The following is a 17,737-nucleotide window of genomic DNA, read 5'->3' on the forward strand; positions in this document are numbered from 1 at the left end:
ATTCGTCGCCTATACGGAGCACGCTGAAGCATTTTCGTTCTGAAAATATGAATTGTTTTACGAACAGTTTGGGCACGGTACTGTTTGCGGGTCATTTGCACGTAAACAATAACACGGTTTGGGGTGCAAAGGGTTGGAGGAGGGAAGCATGAGGCTTTGGTAGCAACCAAGACGGGGCGTTATGTTGAAAGGTTTGGGAACTACTGGACTAGAGGTAAAGCTTTAGATTATTCGGAGGTACTGGGCTCGAATATCGGACGAGACACCGGCTATCGTGACTGAGGTTTTACGTGGTTTCCCTTAGGCCCTCTAGGCAAANGAGGGCCGATTTGGACGCTATGGCAATGAGAAAGTGTTCATTCCTGTGCCAGGATACGAACACCGGTCCTCCAGCCCGTTACGAGTTACTATACTGAGCTATCCCGGCTCCAGATTTCAGTGCCTTGCTTTAACTGCAAACAGGGTGTTGTGTCTGGGCCTGCAGAACCGGGTCCTTCTGTACCGAGCTCCGAACACGTATACTGATTGCTGCTATACTGGCTGGCCTCTTCCTGCCGGAAAAATTATTTTGCCTTGCAGTTTGACTGATGAAAATCGCTTTAAAGCCCCAGTTTGTCACTGAAAATAAAAGTAAAAAATATTACCCCGCTCTGTCGGATGTAAGGCGTATGAAACAACCGATCGGTATCATACGGAATGAAAGTGCAAGCTCGGAGACTATGGGCTATTCCACTGGTCTTCGTACGCGCACTCCAAGCGGAGTCCATTTGTCTCTCGGTATGTCTCTTAACCCTAGGAGCGGTAGAAAAGGCAAGTTGTCCCTGTGCTTATCTAATTAAGCACTAATACATGAAGACGTATGGGGAGTGCATGTAGAGATCCACGTGTTCTTGAACTCGGCACTAGTTGAAGGTGATTGGCCAGCTTCACGCCCCGGGCGCTTTAGCCCCCGGGGAAAGTGCCCCCGGATAAGATGACCCAGAACCAGTCTGGACGACATGGAGAAGAGAACATTCTTGATCCTATCGGAACTCGAACTCGAACTCCTACCCCTCAGTCGTCCAGCCCGTAGCCGGTCGCTGTACCGACTGCACTATCCCGGCTTCTCTAGGAGCGGTAGAAAGATTTATATTCCGTTTAACCCATTGGCCAAATCCCTGCGAACCGCCTAGTCCCATTATAACAGAAACATAGAGAACGTGCCTCGAGCGGTCTTCGAACCCACACACTTAGAGCAACGTGAATATACAAGCATATAGAACGGCCACGGTTAATACGCCTTCCGGGATTTTAAACAGTCCTGACATCTGTAGCCGATTTAACGTTGTTAAATAACCAAGAAATGGTGCCCAAGTATGAATTTCGTAACAGAAAAGTGAGGAGTCTTACAGACGTCAGCGCTTCATACCGATCGCGCTGAATGGCAGTGCTGAGGTGATAACACACAGTCCTGGGACATGACCAAATGCACAGACAGGTTCACACATGGGCTGTTTGCGGAGGAAGGAGAAACAGTGGCCGTGTTTTTAATTGTGAAGTTCTGCGAGAAAGACAGCGCGATACAAACAGAACGATATCACCAAAGGATTAACAATGTTTATCAGAGGAACTAAGTTCATTCATTCGTTAAGTCACATTCTCCTCTGCGGTCTCTGTCAACATTGCACAGAAAGCGGGCCGTCGTAGCGGGAGGTCCTCGGTTCGAATCTCGATCAGGACATCAGCTATCCTCAGTTCCTTCAGGCAGAGGCCGCGGCCTTCCAGATCCTTTCCAATTCATCATTCGGCTACCCTACCATTCTACGCTACGGACTCTTAGCTACTGACAGCGTCGTAAAAGAACCCACAAAAGGAAACTCTCACAAAGAGGTAGAGGAAGCGTTCGCTAATCCGGTTACAGTTACTCCGGATCGAAATATGAAAAGTGAACAGTGCCGTCTGTTCACACTTGTAGAAGTTTTATGAAAGAATGTTCGCGTGTCTCGTGTTCGAGTTGGCCTGTGTAAGACTCCTCAAGGAGTCCTGTCAACTTTACAAGCGCTACGGTTTCAGAAATTATTTGCGAACTGGAAAAGGCCACATCGCCTAATCCATAAAATGGAAGAAAGAAATTCTTGTAAGGGGTATACATACCAAATGTAATTAAAACGCCAAACAATTCTGTCTGATGACATGACCGAGAGACGAAAGAACACAAAGAAATTTAAAGGCGTTTGCCATTGTTGGGAAACATCTTAATCGCAATAAGAACTGCACTAGCGTCACAGTGCCTGGCGACTAACGACAAAACTATACGACTCTACAATACACGCATTTGTTCGAACAATATTACGTCAGTTGCTTTATTATTCATGCAATATTCTTCCGAATTTTGCTGGCCTCCCAGACCGGAGTTTCTGTCTCGAGTAGTAAAAATGTACACGGCTCAATGACTTCGTATATTCACCCACCCGGTCTGTTCCTTCATGACGACAATCGATAACAGCTGAACTTAAAAAAAGAAAGACATATTAAAAGTAAAAATTAAATTATTTTTAAGAGTTGCATCATCTTCGTATTACTACACGGAGTCACAACCCTAGAACGATGTGTAAAATATTCTCAAATTACTTAAATAGTAAATCTGTAGGCAAAGTTTCTGGCTCCCCACTTCCACTGGAAACAATTCTGGGAACTCAGGTATATATAATGTGAGAATTCCTCAGCACAGCAACAAATGCAAGTGGATCTATGAGTATATTTATATTGTGATAAGATCATTCCTATTGTATGACAACTATACAGGATGTAAATAAATACATGTTACAACGTTCTGTGGTAGATAGATGGGTTCAATCTGACCAAATTCTGTTTATATATCCATGCCTGGAAACTCTTCCTTTTGGCACTAAGGGTCACAACAATTTCTGAGAGGATGCATAAGATTTAGGGGATGTTATCATTGTTTTACATCGTAGAAGATGCTCAAAACGGCGGCTGTCGACTTCATTGCATGTTCTCCACCACCTGGCTATGTTATGCTGAACTCTTTGAAAGATTCCTGGCATTTCTCGGATGGTTCCAGCTGCTACTGCATTTCTTGGCTCAAGATGATGTTCTGTCTCCACTGGAGTCCCATACACCAGGCTTCGCATGTACCCCCAGAGAAAGAAATCCAGTGAAGTCAAGTAGGAGCAGCGAGGGGGCAGGTTATTGGGCCTCCACGTCCAATCCATTCGTTGCCAAAAGTTTCATCCACATATTTACTGACGACATTAGAGCAGTGTGCTGGGGCGTCATCATGCTGGAACCATATTTCACAATGGACTTCCAAAGGCACCACTTCCAGCAGCTCCGGTAAGGTCTCTTGGAGAAATGTTAGGTAAATGTCATCAGTAAGCAACAGAGGTATGATGTAAGGGAGTCCTACTTCATGTTTCACAGGCCCTAGCACGTAAACAAAGAGTTTCTGGACATGGGAGTATTAACAAATATGATCACATTGAACCCTACACACAGAGCGTTGTAACATATTTTTTTACACCCTGAATATACAGAAAGTACTCGAGGACTGTGGTCATACTGTAGTTGGGGGACAACAATTACATTAATCAACCCTTTAAGCAGTAACATGGTAACGTAACCTGTTCTGAATGTCACAGAAACGTGTCAAAATTTCAAAGGCGGTCTTGTCCTGTTTCATGTTACCCTTCAGTCATTTGCTTGGAGTACCAAGGAAAACCATTGAAGCCTGTGACGGTCAGGACTCAAAACATGTATATTTAACACTATATGTAAAATGGTACCCACAGGACGCCCAAATTAAACTGTTGTAATGATTAAGTTGTTACACTCTCGAGAGAGGCAAATATGCCTCAAACCAATCATGGTCATTTGAATCAAATACCATAATAGTAACTAATGCAAAATTAAAAATCTTTCAACTATGTATACTACATTGTCGTTATTTTCTAATATTTTCACAATTCTATGGGCCAGTAAAAATATTATATGTAATTGTAAATATACTGACCAATGTTTACAACATAACAGCATAAAGCTTCATTTGAATGAGTGTACATTCAGTCTCATGAGGATTTTCAATGCCTGAACATGTAGCTACTGTCACAGAACTCATATGCATTAATAACTGAATACAAATTAGGTAATCACTTCAACATGTATTACCCTATTGTCTAAGATAATCACTTGAAAAGCCTACTACTTTCATAACTGCCATATGATGTAAGTTCATCTCAGTTTTTCATGTCTATTCCACATACTGAACAAAAATGCAAGACATGGGAGAAGTGGGCAGGAAGGAAAGGAGGTATTTCAGACTGTAAGCATGTAGGTTCATGTTGCCAGAAACTGGGAGAGACATGCCGCAGAAATTCAAATGGTAACTATGTTAGCTTCATTGCCTTTACACTTATATCACCCCACTTTTCTGCTCTTACAAAAATTTAGTATCTGCTACTGCAGTTTCATGTTTCGAGCTGCTCCAGGCCCTCTGGGAGACACTTTAACTACAGGCCACCAGCAGGTCCAGCAGTAAACACAAGCATAAGCTAGAACACTCGGTGCCCAGACTTAAGGCAGTTTTTTTTTCACCCTTTATTCATAGCACATTAGTAAGAGAAAAAACTAGAGCAGAAAGAAACAGTGGCAGTACAGGGAAGTCACCAAGCTCTTCTCAGTACATATGTCAAAAGGGTCCAATCTGCCCTCCAGACACTCAGCAGGCAGCACAATCATTACAACATACTGAAAAGTAAAACAGGAAAATAATTATGTCCAAGAGAAATGTTTCAAATTTCTAAAGCAGGCGCAAAATCAGTGTTGTGGAAAAGTTCCACTGAAAAAAATAACATCTGGCATATATTTTGTGACCGTCACACATTGCATTACTATATCTACATGCTCAGCCAATGAAACCCCAAGGCTTAAAGTCAAGAAATTCAATAGTTCTGTTTCTAGCTTTAAATATCTTCACTGGTAAGATCTGGCATTTCCTGCCTTCTAATTATCTGAATCCTGCTGCATTAATATGCACTCCCTGAACTTGGCGCAGCAACTAACCAACCCCACCTCCATCCCGCCAACAAACAATAAGTTTCCTTTATTTGACTTCTGGAATTTACACAAAAAAAAATAATTGACTGGTACAATCCTCAGTGTCCTGCTTCTTGCTGGTCTTACTTTCTGACCCTGAAGAGGGTGGCGGTGTGTTCATCTGAAGCAGCGCTCTTCTAAGGTCTGGATTGAGCATCAGGTTATGGTTGTGCTATGTGACAGGATACCTGCTGCAAGCCCCAAAGCTCTCATGAGGCACTTACCTTGACACATCAAACTTTTATGTTCTGATCAGTGACAAGAAAAATTATCAATAATAATAATTAGATTTAACATACAATTCTGCAGCAATAACACTGGCACCCTTTTTATTTAAACAGACAATTAAAATTAAAAAAATACCAATTAAATCTCTTCTTTCTTGGTTAATGGGTTTTGGACTTCTTTATTGAAAAAGTGGCAGGTACAGTTTAGTTTTACTTTCCATTAATTATAATTGCAGAGATGTGATAAACGGCTATAATACAGATATAGAGGTAGGATTTAGTTCCCAGTTTTGTGTCTAAAATATTGCACAAATAATGCAGTAATACAGCAAGATATTCATAATTACAATTTTTACATGAACACTGCAGGCAGAGAGTATTCACTGCATTCACAGTAATGACTGCAGAAATAGACAGTGTTGAAGGCTGGGCCTAAAGATCAATAAGTTTCAGAGTTCGAGGTGCGTTTTGAATTTAACTGATAAAAGTTCCTGCAGGTGTCACAATTCTGGGACAGGTCTAATACCAAAAAAAAAAAAAAGCGTTTTAATTCAGGGTTGTTACAATTAAACTGTGGAATATGTCTTAATATGTGATACTGAAACAAGTAAGAGTTTCAGCATCAGCCAGAGAGCCGCTTGGCGCATTACACAGAGAGGCAATGCAGAAGACAGGGGCAGAAGAAGAGACCTGAGGTATATTGTCTGAAAGTAAACAAATACTTAAAAACTGAAACTGCCACTCCAGTGAAGCAGATACACAAGTATTTTGAAAATGTCGTTTGCTTTGTACACACATACTGTACTTATTTCATAAATAAAAATGTTTTTCCATACAGTATTTGAGCAGTTTGATAAATATTCTAAACACGTGTAAAAAAGGGAGTCCTATAAATGTTGCAGACCCTAATGTCAGTATTCTTACACAATCTACTAATTCTTTGCCACGTATAATAGACTTGGTCTGTTTGCCTTTTGCTAATTAGTTGCTTAGATTATTCTTCTACCCTGAAGATGGAAGTGAAAAGTCGGGTGACGCTTCACAGTCACCACTGTGAGAACCTCGAATACAACACTGTAAATTTACCAGCAAATTTGAAAAAATAAATTTCATTCATTCTTCAGATATAAAGACGTACATGTTGAGGTTGAATAGGCTGACTGACAACTGCTTCATGATATGACCACCAACACTGAGATGATGAGATCTCACTGCGTTATTATAATGTAAGTAAAGTGTTTTTGTAGCTGCCTGACACTACTGTTCTCCACTATATAAAAACAGAGTATACTAATCGTGTCTGCATAGACTAACAAATTTGAACTATTTTTATTATTCAGAATATATTTTGAATGCCATTACAATTAAGCATTTCATGACCTATCTGTCTGCACAAGAATTATAAGTTTCAATAAGAAGGACTAAATTACTTGCCCGTATTCTGCTAGGAAAACTTTGAATGATACAAAGATGAGAGAACAAAAAAAGACATTAGTCAAACATATTTATTTGTGTGATAGATTCATATAAAAAATACCAATATATAAATAAATTTAACAATAAATAATAACTATAAATTACTGATATAATAACAATATGAACTTAACCTATGCCATGACTGGTCACTTTAAGAAAAATACTAATTTATATGTTCATAAAACTTCTTCAAAATATGTTTTAAGTATGAACTTCTCTGTTTGTTGTGATTTTGGTAAAGGTATATAAATTGGAAGATTAATCATTCTTGTAAGCACTACATTACCCCTTTAACGTATAATTTAAGTTGCCAAGAATGTTAGAAGCATGAAAAATACTGATGTTTATTTACAGTGTGAAGAACACATACTTCTGTCATACCTGCTAGCTTCCAAAATTGGCTGTTAACACACTGAAACTTGTTCTGCATTGTGCCACATACCAATATATAACACACATCTTACGGCCAAAATGAATAGTTTCAAATTATATACATGACCAGATGTGAGTGTGATATGGGGAATACAAAAGCTAAATAAATTAATTCTGTTTGATAAGAGAAGAAAGATATAAACTGTATTCACATTTCCAATATACCCATGAGAGTAAAATTTACTGAGACTTGATGACAAATAAATTACATAAATAATATATAAGACAACCATAAATTGTGTTTTACACCTTAATTTACTCACAGTCTGAACCAAAAGCTACTGCAAAAAGTAAATTTATTAAATGCACTTCAAGCCCCTAGACACGTAACGTATGACTGACATTACTAAACTTATTAAAATCAATGTCTGTAGAAAGTTTAAAGGCAGGAACACAAATGTTGACAGTTTAAGACAAATAAAGTCAAATAATTACTGAGGAATGAATATGTGTACCAGAAACGTGGACTAATCTACGAAATACTTAACAGGCGAAATACAGTGAAATACAAACCAATTTCAAAATAAAAACAAGGTGAGAGACATTACGCAAGTTCAGTGATAATTACTTTCATTGAAATGTAGTAAGTAAGTAAATGGTTTCCGTAGAAAGGGAGTTACAGTCCTTCCAAACCTCACCTTTCTTCTGAATTTGGTTAGAGCCTACACTTATTAGAACATCAAAGTCTCTATGCATAAACACTCTTGTAATTTTTCTCGTGAAATAAAAAGGAACTGAAAGGAGTATTAAACAAAATAAGTTACTGCAACCACTAAATTTTAGGATGTGAGTCCTGCTGATCAGGGTCACTGTCTTTGGTAGATCTGAAAATGATATATGAAGGCCGTTGGATTTGTCACCATGATCACAAAGTCATCTTACAATAATCTCATATCAGAATAATACTTTATACTAGTCTTACTTGGCTTTTCCCTGAGCTCCTGCAGTTCCTTTAACTGGCACCAAAATGCCTTCAACAGCCACTGCAAGTACAGCACAGAGCTTGTAGCAGATGTGACCACAAGCTGTCATTTTTGGTTCTGCACTTCTGACCCAATTTTAATTTAGACTGAGCAACTAGGCCGAACATCTTTACCACAGAGTATGCTAGTTCTTGTGTGAAACACAGGTTCCCACGTCACAGCAAATTATAGTATGTGTCAGCCTGTGCCATCATGAACTTAGGTTTGTCACACGTGAACTTCTCGAGGCATGATTTAGGCCTCTTTGCACCCCACTTGTAGGCTTCAATGTATGACCCCAGCCTATCACGTATCCTCGATGGCGCCAGAGCACGGAACTTCTCAAGTAACCTAGAATACATAACATGGATTACATCAACTACCCTTCACTGCAACAGTTGGTGAATTCTTATGGTAGAGGTCCTGAAAATTCACTACAGATTTCGAATGATACCTGTGTATCGGCATAGCGACTTGCTATCGGCTGGGCAACCAAGGGGTCACAGTTCGAGTCCAGGTAGGGTCAAGAATTTTCTCTTCTTCACATCATCCAGATGGGCTATGCCCCCCCCCCCAGCCTCCAATCCAATGGGTACGGGGGACTCTTTCCCCAGGGGTAAAGTGGCCGGGGCATGAAGCTGACCACTCACCTCCCACTAGTTCCAAGGTGAAGAAAAACGTGGATCTATACATCTACTCCCCAATACGCCTTCATGGCGTAGTGCTTAATTACTTAAGGACCGGGACAATTTTACTTTTACTTTTTACCCCTGTTTTGTATAGAAAAATTTGTCTCGTTAATTTTTAAGTCTTTTAAATAGTTAGTTAATTGCTGGAAGTCTCGGGCTTCTTGTGAGAGGATCATGCTATGCAAGAGACATTTAATAGATTCACGGCAAAGAACACATTCGTGTCACTTACCATAAAACGACATTGGTATATGTACTAGAATCGTGTTTGGCGGCCATCTTGCAAGCCAGCCTCTCCAAGCATTGCTGAGATTCAAGCACTCGCTGGGTAAGAGCCAGAAAGTCGTGACTTGCGTCCAGTTGCCTCCACACTCGTCCGGTTGCAGGATTCGCATCTCTTCTGCGTCTTGATGACGCCGTTTTGCCGGTCGTGGTTCCTCCGTTCATCACAGGGACTGGTAACAGAAGGATCAGGGGGATAAGGAGCGGAAGCAACAGAGGAATGAGCAACAGTGGTGCCAAAGGAAGAAGCAATAAAGGCAATAACAGAAGAGGAATTAAGGGTATCAGAATTAACGGAAACAGCGCCGAAAATGTCAAAAGTTTAAATAATTTTACAGCTTTGAAAAGGAAGAAGAATTTTAGAGCTATTTTAAGAAAGATCAGAGGTATTTTTGCAAGCAGTATAAGCATAACTTTGACTAGCCCCAGCGCCTTCAGCTTTGCTAAAACAATCTTCACAACGGCCAGTATGCCCAACTTGGAGTATTCGTGCTTCTCGTGATGGGCGGGATAGTATATTGCAGGCGGGGGGTAATGGTGGATAGGATGATGGTGATGATGTCCATGGTGATGGTGATGAGAGTAGAATTCCGGTGAATAGTGATTCCCACCATCATAGTCATCATCATCGCCGAGACCACCGTAGTCCCCGTGGTCGTCATAATGCCCATACCCATGCCTGGAATTGGGCGCAAGGCTGCCGCTGTTTTGCGTGAAGTAATCCTGCATCATGCCTTCACGATCCTCCTGGCGTCTGTCTATCTTCGCTGCTGAGGGCAAGCTACCTGTCACAGAAGAGTACTTGGAGCTTAGTTTTCCTTGTTTGTTGGCGATATCTGTCGTTGCATGTGCCGGGGGAGAGTACATTGAATATTTCCCTTTGTCAGTGAACGTGTTGTACACAAAGGCGTGGTTACCACTATAGAGACTGCTACCGAGATGCTGATCTGGAGGTGAGTAACTCTGTTTCTTTTTTGCTGCTGCTTCGTACGAGTATGTTGACGTGGAAGTGGGCAGCGATGCCTGGAAGCTGCGAGCAGATTTCCTGGTCTGCCGCTGGGTCTCATTGTGTACAACTGCATCTGGTACGGTTGTCTGAGGTGGCGGTGGCGTGGCAGGCGCAATGCATGCCACGCTCGATAACAAGCACACAATGAATATGTACACCATGTTAACCTCGACGGTCGATCTCATGCATACATGTCTGCAAGCAAAGGAAAGTGAGCACTGATTGAAATAACGTGCATGCAGCATAGAGCCCAGAGACTCTGAACAGTTCAGCAATCAATGACACTTGTCTTGCATACGGAGCATATACTCGAACCAAAACCGAATGAAGCTGACTGCCGGAAGGAAGGTGTTTCGCTGTAGCAAAATAAGGGCGCACTGCATAGTGCCTCACTCAGAAGAGGAGCTATAACCAACCTGGTGAGATGGAACCATGACTGTGGTTGCGCGAGGGGGGGGGGGTCATCATCAGATCGCGATGGACATCGTAATGCCATCATCAAACGTTACTATATTCTACTTGAAACATCAAACAGGAACCAAAATAGCCATACCTGACATAGCGTGAGAACTGCTGCCGATCAAAAGTGTAATTTAGAGGACTAAGGAAAACCACGGACCGCTTCGGAGAGGATTGGAAAGGAGTACATTCCGAATGGGAGTCGACTGTACGAGTCTTTAAGGATTTATGTGCGTGTATTAATTTCTTTGCAAATAATTATGCGAGGAATTACGGACAGAAGAATACGAATTTTGAAAAATTATGGGAGAATGAATAATACGCATGCTGATCAAATTCACAGACATCTTCAAAGTTTGTGTAAAATAATAAAAAATACATTTTCAAAGGGAACATAAGTAAAGTGACTTCTGCTGCAGGAGTAGCAAGCACGCAGACTGGAGTCTCGGAATTCAGCACATCAAGTGTTCACACACGACACGTAAGCACTGCCGTGCTGCATAGAATCTGACCTTAGGGAACGTGACGGTAACCAGTTCACAAAAAGGGTCACAGACTGGCAAGATGAAGAAGTATGGCCGAACAGCCCAGTCAAGACTAGCAATATGCCAAGCATGGCTATGATCACCTCATCAGCCAAAATCACATTCACACAGAAGCAAAGTTCGTCAAATCCCAATGAAGCATGCTGATCACCGCAATTCATACTTCCATACACTGTTCATCAGCAGCACGGTAGCCTTCCTATTTAAAGGCAGTAAGCAGTTGCCGTTCTGTCAAGCTCTACCAAATATTATGCCTCGCAAGAGGTTGCTGGATGCATCTGACTAGACAGTGACAAATGGCTTCCACAAGAATTGCGTAATAAGCAGTTCAGTTGGCCGGGTTTATTGTTATGTCCGTAATTGTTTTAAGAGATAATGCATACGTGTGGGGCCAAGTTGGGTTTCAAAATGGCAACGCTGGAACGGTCGCTTGACTTAAATTTCGGAAGAAATTCCTTTTCTTCTCCCGTGATAGGCCTACGAACTCCACAACAATAAGAAGACAAAAGTAAAGTTAACTAATGTAATGAATATGGAAGAGTTACTGTATATTTTACTTATCTTTTTTAGATCCTCTGTTATCCTCACTTCTTTCCGTCCCGCGTCATATTTTAATCTTTCAGCGCTGTGCAAGCAATACACTGTTGTCAGAATAATGGGATCACGTGATCCGATACAGCAACGAGAACGTTATCGGTACGTCAGAAAGTACAGAGCCAAATGGCTGGAGCTCTCCAATTTGATCACAATAAGTCGCAACAGCGATCAGAATTCGTAACATTCTGAGTTATATAGTCTATCATTCAGGGCAAAGTTCATGAGATATCTGGGGGAGCTCTCAGACCGTGAATGAGTGCATCGGCGAACCAATAACAGGTACTGTACAGTATTGCTTGTCATGCTTAGCTGTGCACTGGAGGCACGTGCGCGTTGTCGTGCCTCACATTTGTCGTAATAACAAAGTTCTGACGGGGCCTCTTTCCCTCTGGGATTCATGCTTATGCAAATGGCCAGTTTCAATCAAAATGGCGATTTCGACCCACGAAATGGAAGCAAGACAGATACAAACGAAAACTAGGAGATGGGCAGAGGATGGTAATACTGGGTAGATTGGGCGCAAAATTATGAATATACGTAGGTCATTTTATTGTTCTTCCGAATTCTGACTCTCAGCCCGAAAAACCGGGTCAGCAACATTCACATGTACATGTTGTGGATGCGCGCGTCGCTGGTTTATGGAAATCACATCCAAATCTGGTTCTAACCTCACGATCAGCGCCCAAACGAAACATCGGGCGAGTGTTTCCAAGGCGCACAGAGCATGTCCGGGTACCACGTGACTGTAGCACACAGCAAACTTAACACATCATTGCGAACCAGATGATTAATGACACACTGAAAATGGTGACAGGTGTGAACAGCAACGGTATTCCCAGCATACCCACACATTTGAGGTTCTGTACAGTCTGTTCAAAGTCAACCGACGTTTCGGAGGAATATGTGGCCCCATCTTCTGCAAAGCCATACTTGCTGCCTGCTTCATGCTGGTTCCTTGCATGGCCTACTCTTCAACCCTGAAGATGAAGGCGACATGTCCGTCCGAAACGTTGGCTGACTTTCAAGGGACTATAGGACGTTATATCCCACAACCTAGAACTCTCCATTAGAGAATAATTTCACCAAAGCCTTCGGAGCGAGGGACAAAATCATCATAATGTTCACCACTACGTAATCCCAGCTGTTAATAAAGGTGTCCTTAAATAAATCATAAATAAGCAAGGTAATGGGTTGGGCCGAGCGCTTATGGCAGATCCTCACTTGTCACATTTGGTAATGTTTATGCCGAAGTTCCGGTCTCCAGTTACCTACATAGCATTACTGGGTTTTCGGAAAGTAGACCGGGGGAGACCCATATCAACATAACTATCTATTTCTGGCTCTACAGCCCTTGTGGACATTGGCCGCTTCTTAAGTTTCTTAACCCATAAAAAGTCGGCAGGACTCCTTGAACTCTCAACACACCCACAGCTATGTAATGCCTAAGACCAGATTTTCTCGAAGGGAGATAACAGGAAAATATGCAATAAAAATTGTGATAAAGCGTGCACAGAACCAAAAGTAAGATAGAAAGGAAGGTGGCAATTCTAGTTTCAGGTCTGTGCATGCTTTATCCAATTTTTATTGCATATTGCCCTGTTATCTCCCTTCGACAAAGCCTGGTCTCAGGTATTCAGATAGCTGTGGTTATGCTGACGTGTTCTCCTGTGATTGAAGTTAGCTCTTTGTAAGGGACCCCCTCACCTGAGGACGGAAGCAGACACGTTACGTTCTCTAGTTTCTAGAATACCTGACGATGGACACAGTCCACACACCCAGGAATTCCCAGTGTTATCCACCATCCTCAGAATGAACGAACCCAAAATCTTATATACGTAAGATTAACTCAGAAGAATATAATCTTCTGGTATTTGACGCCGTGTAGCCTGGCAGAAGTACGAGGGACGTAATGTCCCCATCTTCATGGCTGAAGAGTAAACCATACAATTAATCAATCAACACGAGGCAAGCGAGATATCGGTGAACTTGCGCCGAAATACAGCGCCAAGTCCAACTGGTAAAGATACCGCGCCACTTCTACGTCAGAGGACCACTGTGCTGTGCTCACATGCTGTCAAATGGCGCTCTAATGTCGCAGAACACGATTTATTTCCGCCATTACCTCACAGATATGATCTGTGACTAAGTGCTTGGCGTCACACAACTTGGTCCATTGATTTGAAACAGTGAGCTGGGTTGCAGACCAGAACACGAATCCTGTCAGGTTCTCCGAGGACTGCAGAGTCCGTTGTTCTTGTTGCACAAGCACAATGGACGAAGGAACAAAGTGGCAGGGATGCGTCCGAGCGGGCGTCCGAGCCAAACATACTGGCGTCTCACTTCCCGTGCCCATAAAGCGCCAGTCGCTCGTATTGACTCATGTGACCTTCCACTGTGTGAAGCTCCCATCCTTGATCTGAAACTTGAAACGAACTGCTGCAAACGAAACTTACACGCCAGCACAGAGTTGACCAGCATCTGCCAGAAGCAAAATGTCCATTTTCGGCCTTCAGAGGTCAATTCTACCGAGTTTGATAGAAATCTGTCGTAGTTTGAATCCTGTTCAGAAGCGGATAGTTGCAAATGTCCAAACAAACAGGCTGGGTAGTTCTGAAGTCTATTTTCTTTAAAGTCATGTAAAAGCAGCAAAAATGAAAATGCTCAGCTGCTTCATGGGCTAGTATTGCGCGGGTCAGTAACGGCGTCCAACTGCCGGGTGTGCCCATATACTCGACACCGAGCTCCTATGTGAGACACCAGGAGCCAGCCGCATTCCAGCTTATGTAACAATTTGTTGATCAACTGACAGTCGCTCACCAGGTCAAAAAAATCTCATTTAATAAAACCCGAATGTATATTACCGTGTTCAGAACACGCCATAGGACCCTATTCTGAGCCACATTAATCCATTTCACACCATCTCACACACACTACTTCCCAAAATACACCCCGTTTAGACTTCGTCTCTCCCACGTGGTCTCTTTCTTTCACGTTTCCCGACCAATATTCTGTATGCATTTCTGAACTCCTCTGGATTTCTTGTGTTTAGAGGGGCGGGCGCTGTTTCGCGTTTTCTTGGGAAAAAGGAAAATACAGACAGCTCTGACGTGAGTCAGTGCTCATTCCAAATGCAAACCTCTTGTGTGCTCAGTGTTCACTGAACTAAACACTAACATACACGTACATTTTCTTACCAGAAGATGCCAGAATTTTGCTACGTCAGACAGAATTCGCTGTAAGGCTGGCTTTAGTAAGACAAAGTATAAACACAGTCTGATTCCCTCTATACCCCACCTACTTATTTTGGGCTCATTTCAGGGGCTGCAAACCCCATGCCCTGACGTCATGACGCCTATATTTCGAAACAAGGTTTTAGTTTCCATCGTGCCAATTAAGATTATGTCGCCGAATCGTTGCAGCTTTGCATAATGAGGAGCTTCATAATATGCACTCCTGTCCATACCTGGTTATCGTGATCAATCACGGGCGGCGAAATGTAATGAACACGTAACGCAAACTGAAGAGATAAGAAATGCAAAGAAAATTTAGCCGGAAATTCTGAAAGCTTGCATCTATCATATATCAAATATGTTAAATGATATTCCGTCCCAAGTGCAAACAATATATTATGTGTCCTTGATCTTGTTCACCTACACTACATGTTTCGGCCTCAGACGGCCATCATCAGGTGTATAACACTCACGTTGCTGTCACACTGCACCCAGCCCAAAATTTAACATTTAAAACACTTTCCTTGTTATTATCAACATCTACTTCGTTGATATCTGTCTGGTTTGTAGATTATTTTACACACGTTAATTTTGACTTTCCTGTAGTAGCACTATAAAATCTTTAGTTCTAATTTTAAAATCTTTTAAATTTTTTTTTCTCTAAATTTTAAATTTAAAATTGTTAGGGTTACTCGCCCTATGTCTAAAGTGCTGCAGCGGCTAGTTCTTGTTTCCACACTGTATAGGCGTTATCCTGTGTAGTCTTCCTGTGTGCGTGCCGCTGCTATTCTTTACTACGTGTACTTTACTACGTGAGTGTTATACACCTGATGATGCCCGTCTGAGGCCGAAACATGTAGCGTAGGTGAACAAGATCAAGGACACATAATATATTGTTTGCACTTGGGACGGAGTTTGTATCATTATATCATTTATCGTATGGAGTGCAACAGGATGCTTAAATATAATAATATTAAATGTGTATTACAAAACATTTTGAAAAAATAAAGTTGGAGAGCGTGGTCTGGATTCATCTGGCTCAGTGTCCATCTCCTATGTTCCTTGGTGTGAGGCGGAAAATAAATATCCCAAAATGTCAGTATCAGTACCTCACAAATGGACTCGAGACCCTTCATGCTGCTTTCCTTACATGCCCCTAAAATATGGGAAAATCGCAGTGAGCATATCTGTATCACCACCAATCGTCGCGAGCATGGCCAGCAGGGATGACGCTCTCTGTAAACAGAACTTTCTGGTGAAGAACTCTGGGAGGTGGGAGTCGGAAGGCAACATCATATTACACGCGGAAACTACTGACAGAACTCGCGTCCAGACGCGGGAGACGCATCATTGACGCTACTTCGTACTCGAAAAGAAGAAAACAATTGAGAATGAAGCAGTCCAAAGGAATGTTTGTTAGAATACATAACCAAAAACAATTCTGAATTGAAGACCCTGGACACCAAGAACTTCGAGTTCTTTTCGGGTTGTGGATGTTTCGTTTCGCAGGATTTTTCATGAAACGTCCAAAATGGAATTGGATTTGGCACAAAAACAGGATACCGCGTCCTGCGCTAGTTTGCTGTCCGTGCTTGTAGTGAGAGCGGCATAAACACGAAGCGCAAATCTGTGTTGCGTACCAGAACTTAGCCTGTACTACAGATCGAACACAATAGAAAATAACGGAATCTATCTTCTGCGATATAACACCGTGTAGAACGTTGAAAAACGGACGTTTCGGAGGAACATAACATCCATCTTCGAGGAACAACCTAAGTGAAGAAACCAGCGAGAAGCATGTACAAACTTCAACCCTGAAGATGGAGGAGACATTTTTCTCCGAAATGTTGGTTGATTTTAACGGACTACGCGGCGTTGTATCCCAGAACAAAACTCTTCGCAAACGCCGCTGTAAGAACCTCAAATCCTAAACTATAAAATACATTACAAATTTCCAACCGTGTGTCCACATGCGGTAGTGAAGCATTTAATAAATATGATACGATAAAACACCTTGCACTGGCCGATATAACATCGCATCGGAAAAGGAAGCCCCAAAATACTCATAACGACAATTCCAACAGCGCTACACATCCTTAGATTCATCAACAATAACTGGGACGTCTTAACTAATACGAGATATCATTTCCATATTCGGCATTTTGATGCTTTTGATATTTCAGTATCTTAACATTACAACTGTAACGAGCACAGGGACATTGCACTGATATACAAATGGCCGACACAAAATACACCCAGATGTAAACACTGGCGAATGCAGGGAAAGGAGCACAAAAGTCAAAGGCGATGACGCCCCAAGGGCCGAAACACGCTGTAAATCTTAACGTCTCACTGACGGCAGGTTAACCTGCCATCAAGTGCATATAGAGATGCCTGCAGAATATGGTTGGAATGAGAAGAGTGATTTCTGTCTTGGTACGTAGATCTGCATGCCCACAATAATAGCAACATCGCAATTCCTCTCCTCTTCGAGGCGCGGACGTCACCGAGACCGATCGTTGTATTACTCCGTATTTTAAACCTGTAGCCATTCCATTTCCCAACCCATCAACTGCATTCATTATTACTCGATGTTAATAACTTACGTAGTTTTACATTCGCGTTGGGATAGTGTGAACGCATGTGAATAACTTACATGGATCTGCAAAATACGATATTTTCTTTCCCTGGTTCTGCCACGGTGCCAAACACACGAACGGGCAAACACATCCACT

At 42.0% G+C, this 17,737-nt stretch overlaps 1 protein-coding gene across 1 annotated transcript; it reads right to left on the reverse strand.

Annotated features, from left to right (window-relative positions):
• Window positions 1–7,831: 7,831 nt before the first annotated feature.
• Window positions 7,832–17,737, reverse strand: LOC111861239. Its single transcript, XM_023845646.2, has 3 exons — window positions 17,659–17,737; window positions 9,113–10,366; window positions 7,832–8,542 (listed from the first exon to the last, which is right to left on the reverse strand). Exons 1-3 carry the CDS (start codon window positions 17,730–17,732, stop codon window positions 8,368–8,370), a joined length of 1,503 nt encoding a protein of 500 aa, XP_023701414.2. The 5' UTR covers window positions 17,733–17,737; the 3' UTR covers window positions 7,832–8,367.

Source organism: Cryptotermes secundus, unplaced genomic scaffold (assembly GCF_002891405.2).
Source record: "Cryptotermes secundus unplaced genomic scaffold, Csec_1.0 scaffold2516, whole genome shotgun sequence".
NCBI classification, from domain to species: Eukaryota; Metazoa; Arthropoda; class Insecta; order Blattodea; family Kalotermitidae; genus Cryptotermes; species Cryptotermes secundus.

Bases quoted from the DNA above. Each gene is read 5' to 3' on its own strand.
- LOC111861239 (XM_023845646.2), bottom strand. From the start codon at position 17,732: ATGTGTTTGCCCGTTCGTGTGTTTGGCACCGTGGCAGAACCAGGGAAA. The intron at 10,367-17,658 runs GTAAGTTATTCA...CTTTGCTTGCAG, and splicing joins ATCGTATTTTGCAGATCCAT to ACATGTATGCATGAGATCGA. The intron at 8,543-9,112 runs GTAAGTGACACG...TATGTATTCTAG, and splicing joins TATACCAATGTCGTTTTATG to GTTACTTGAGAAGTTCCGTG.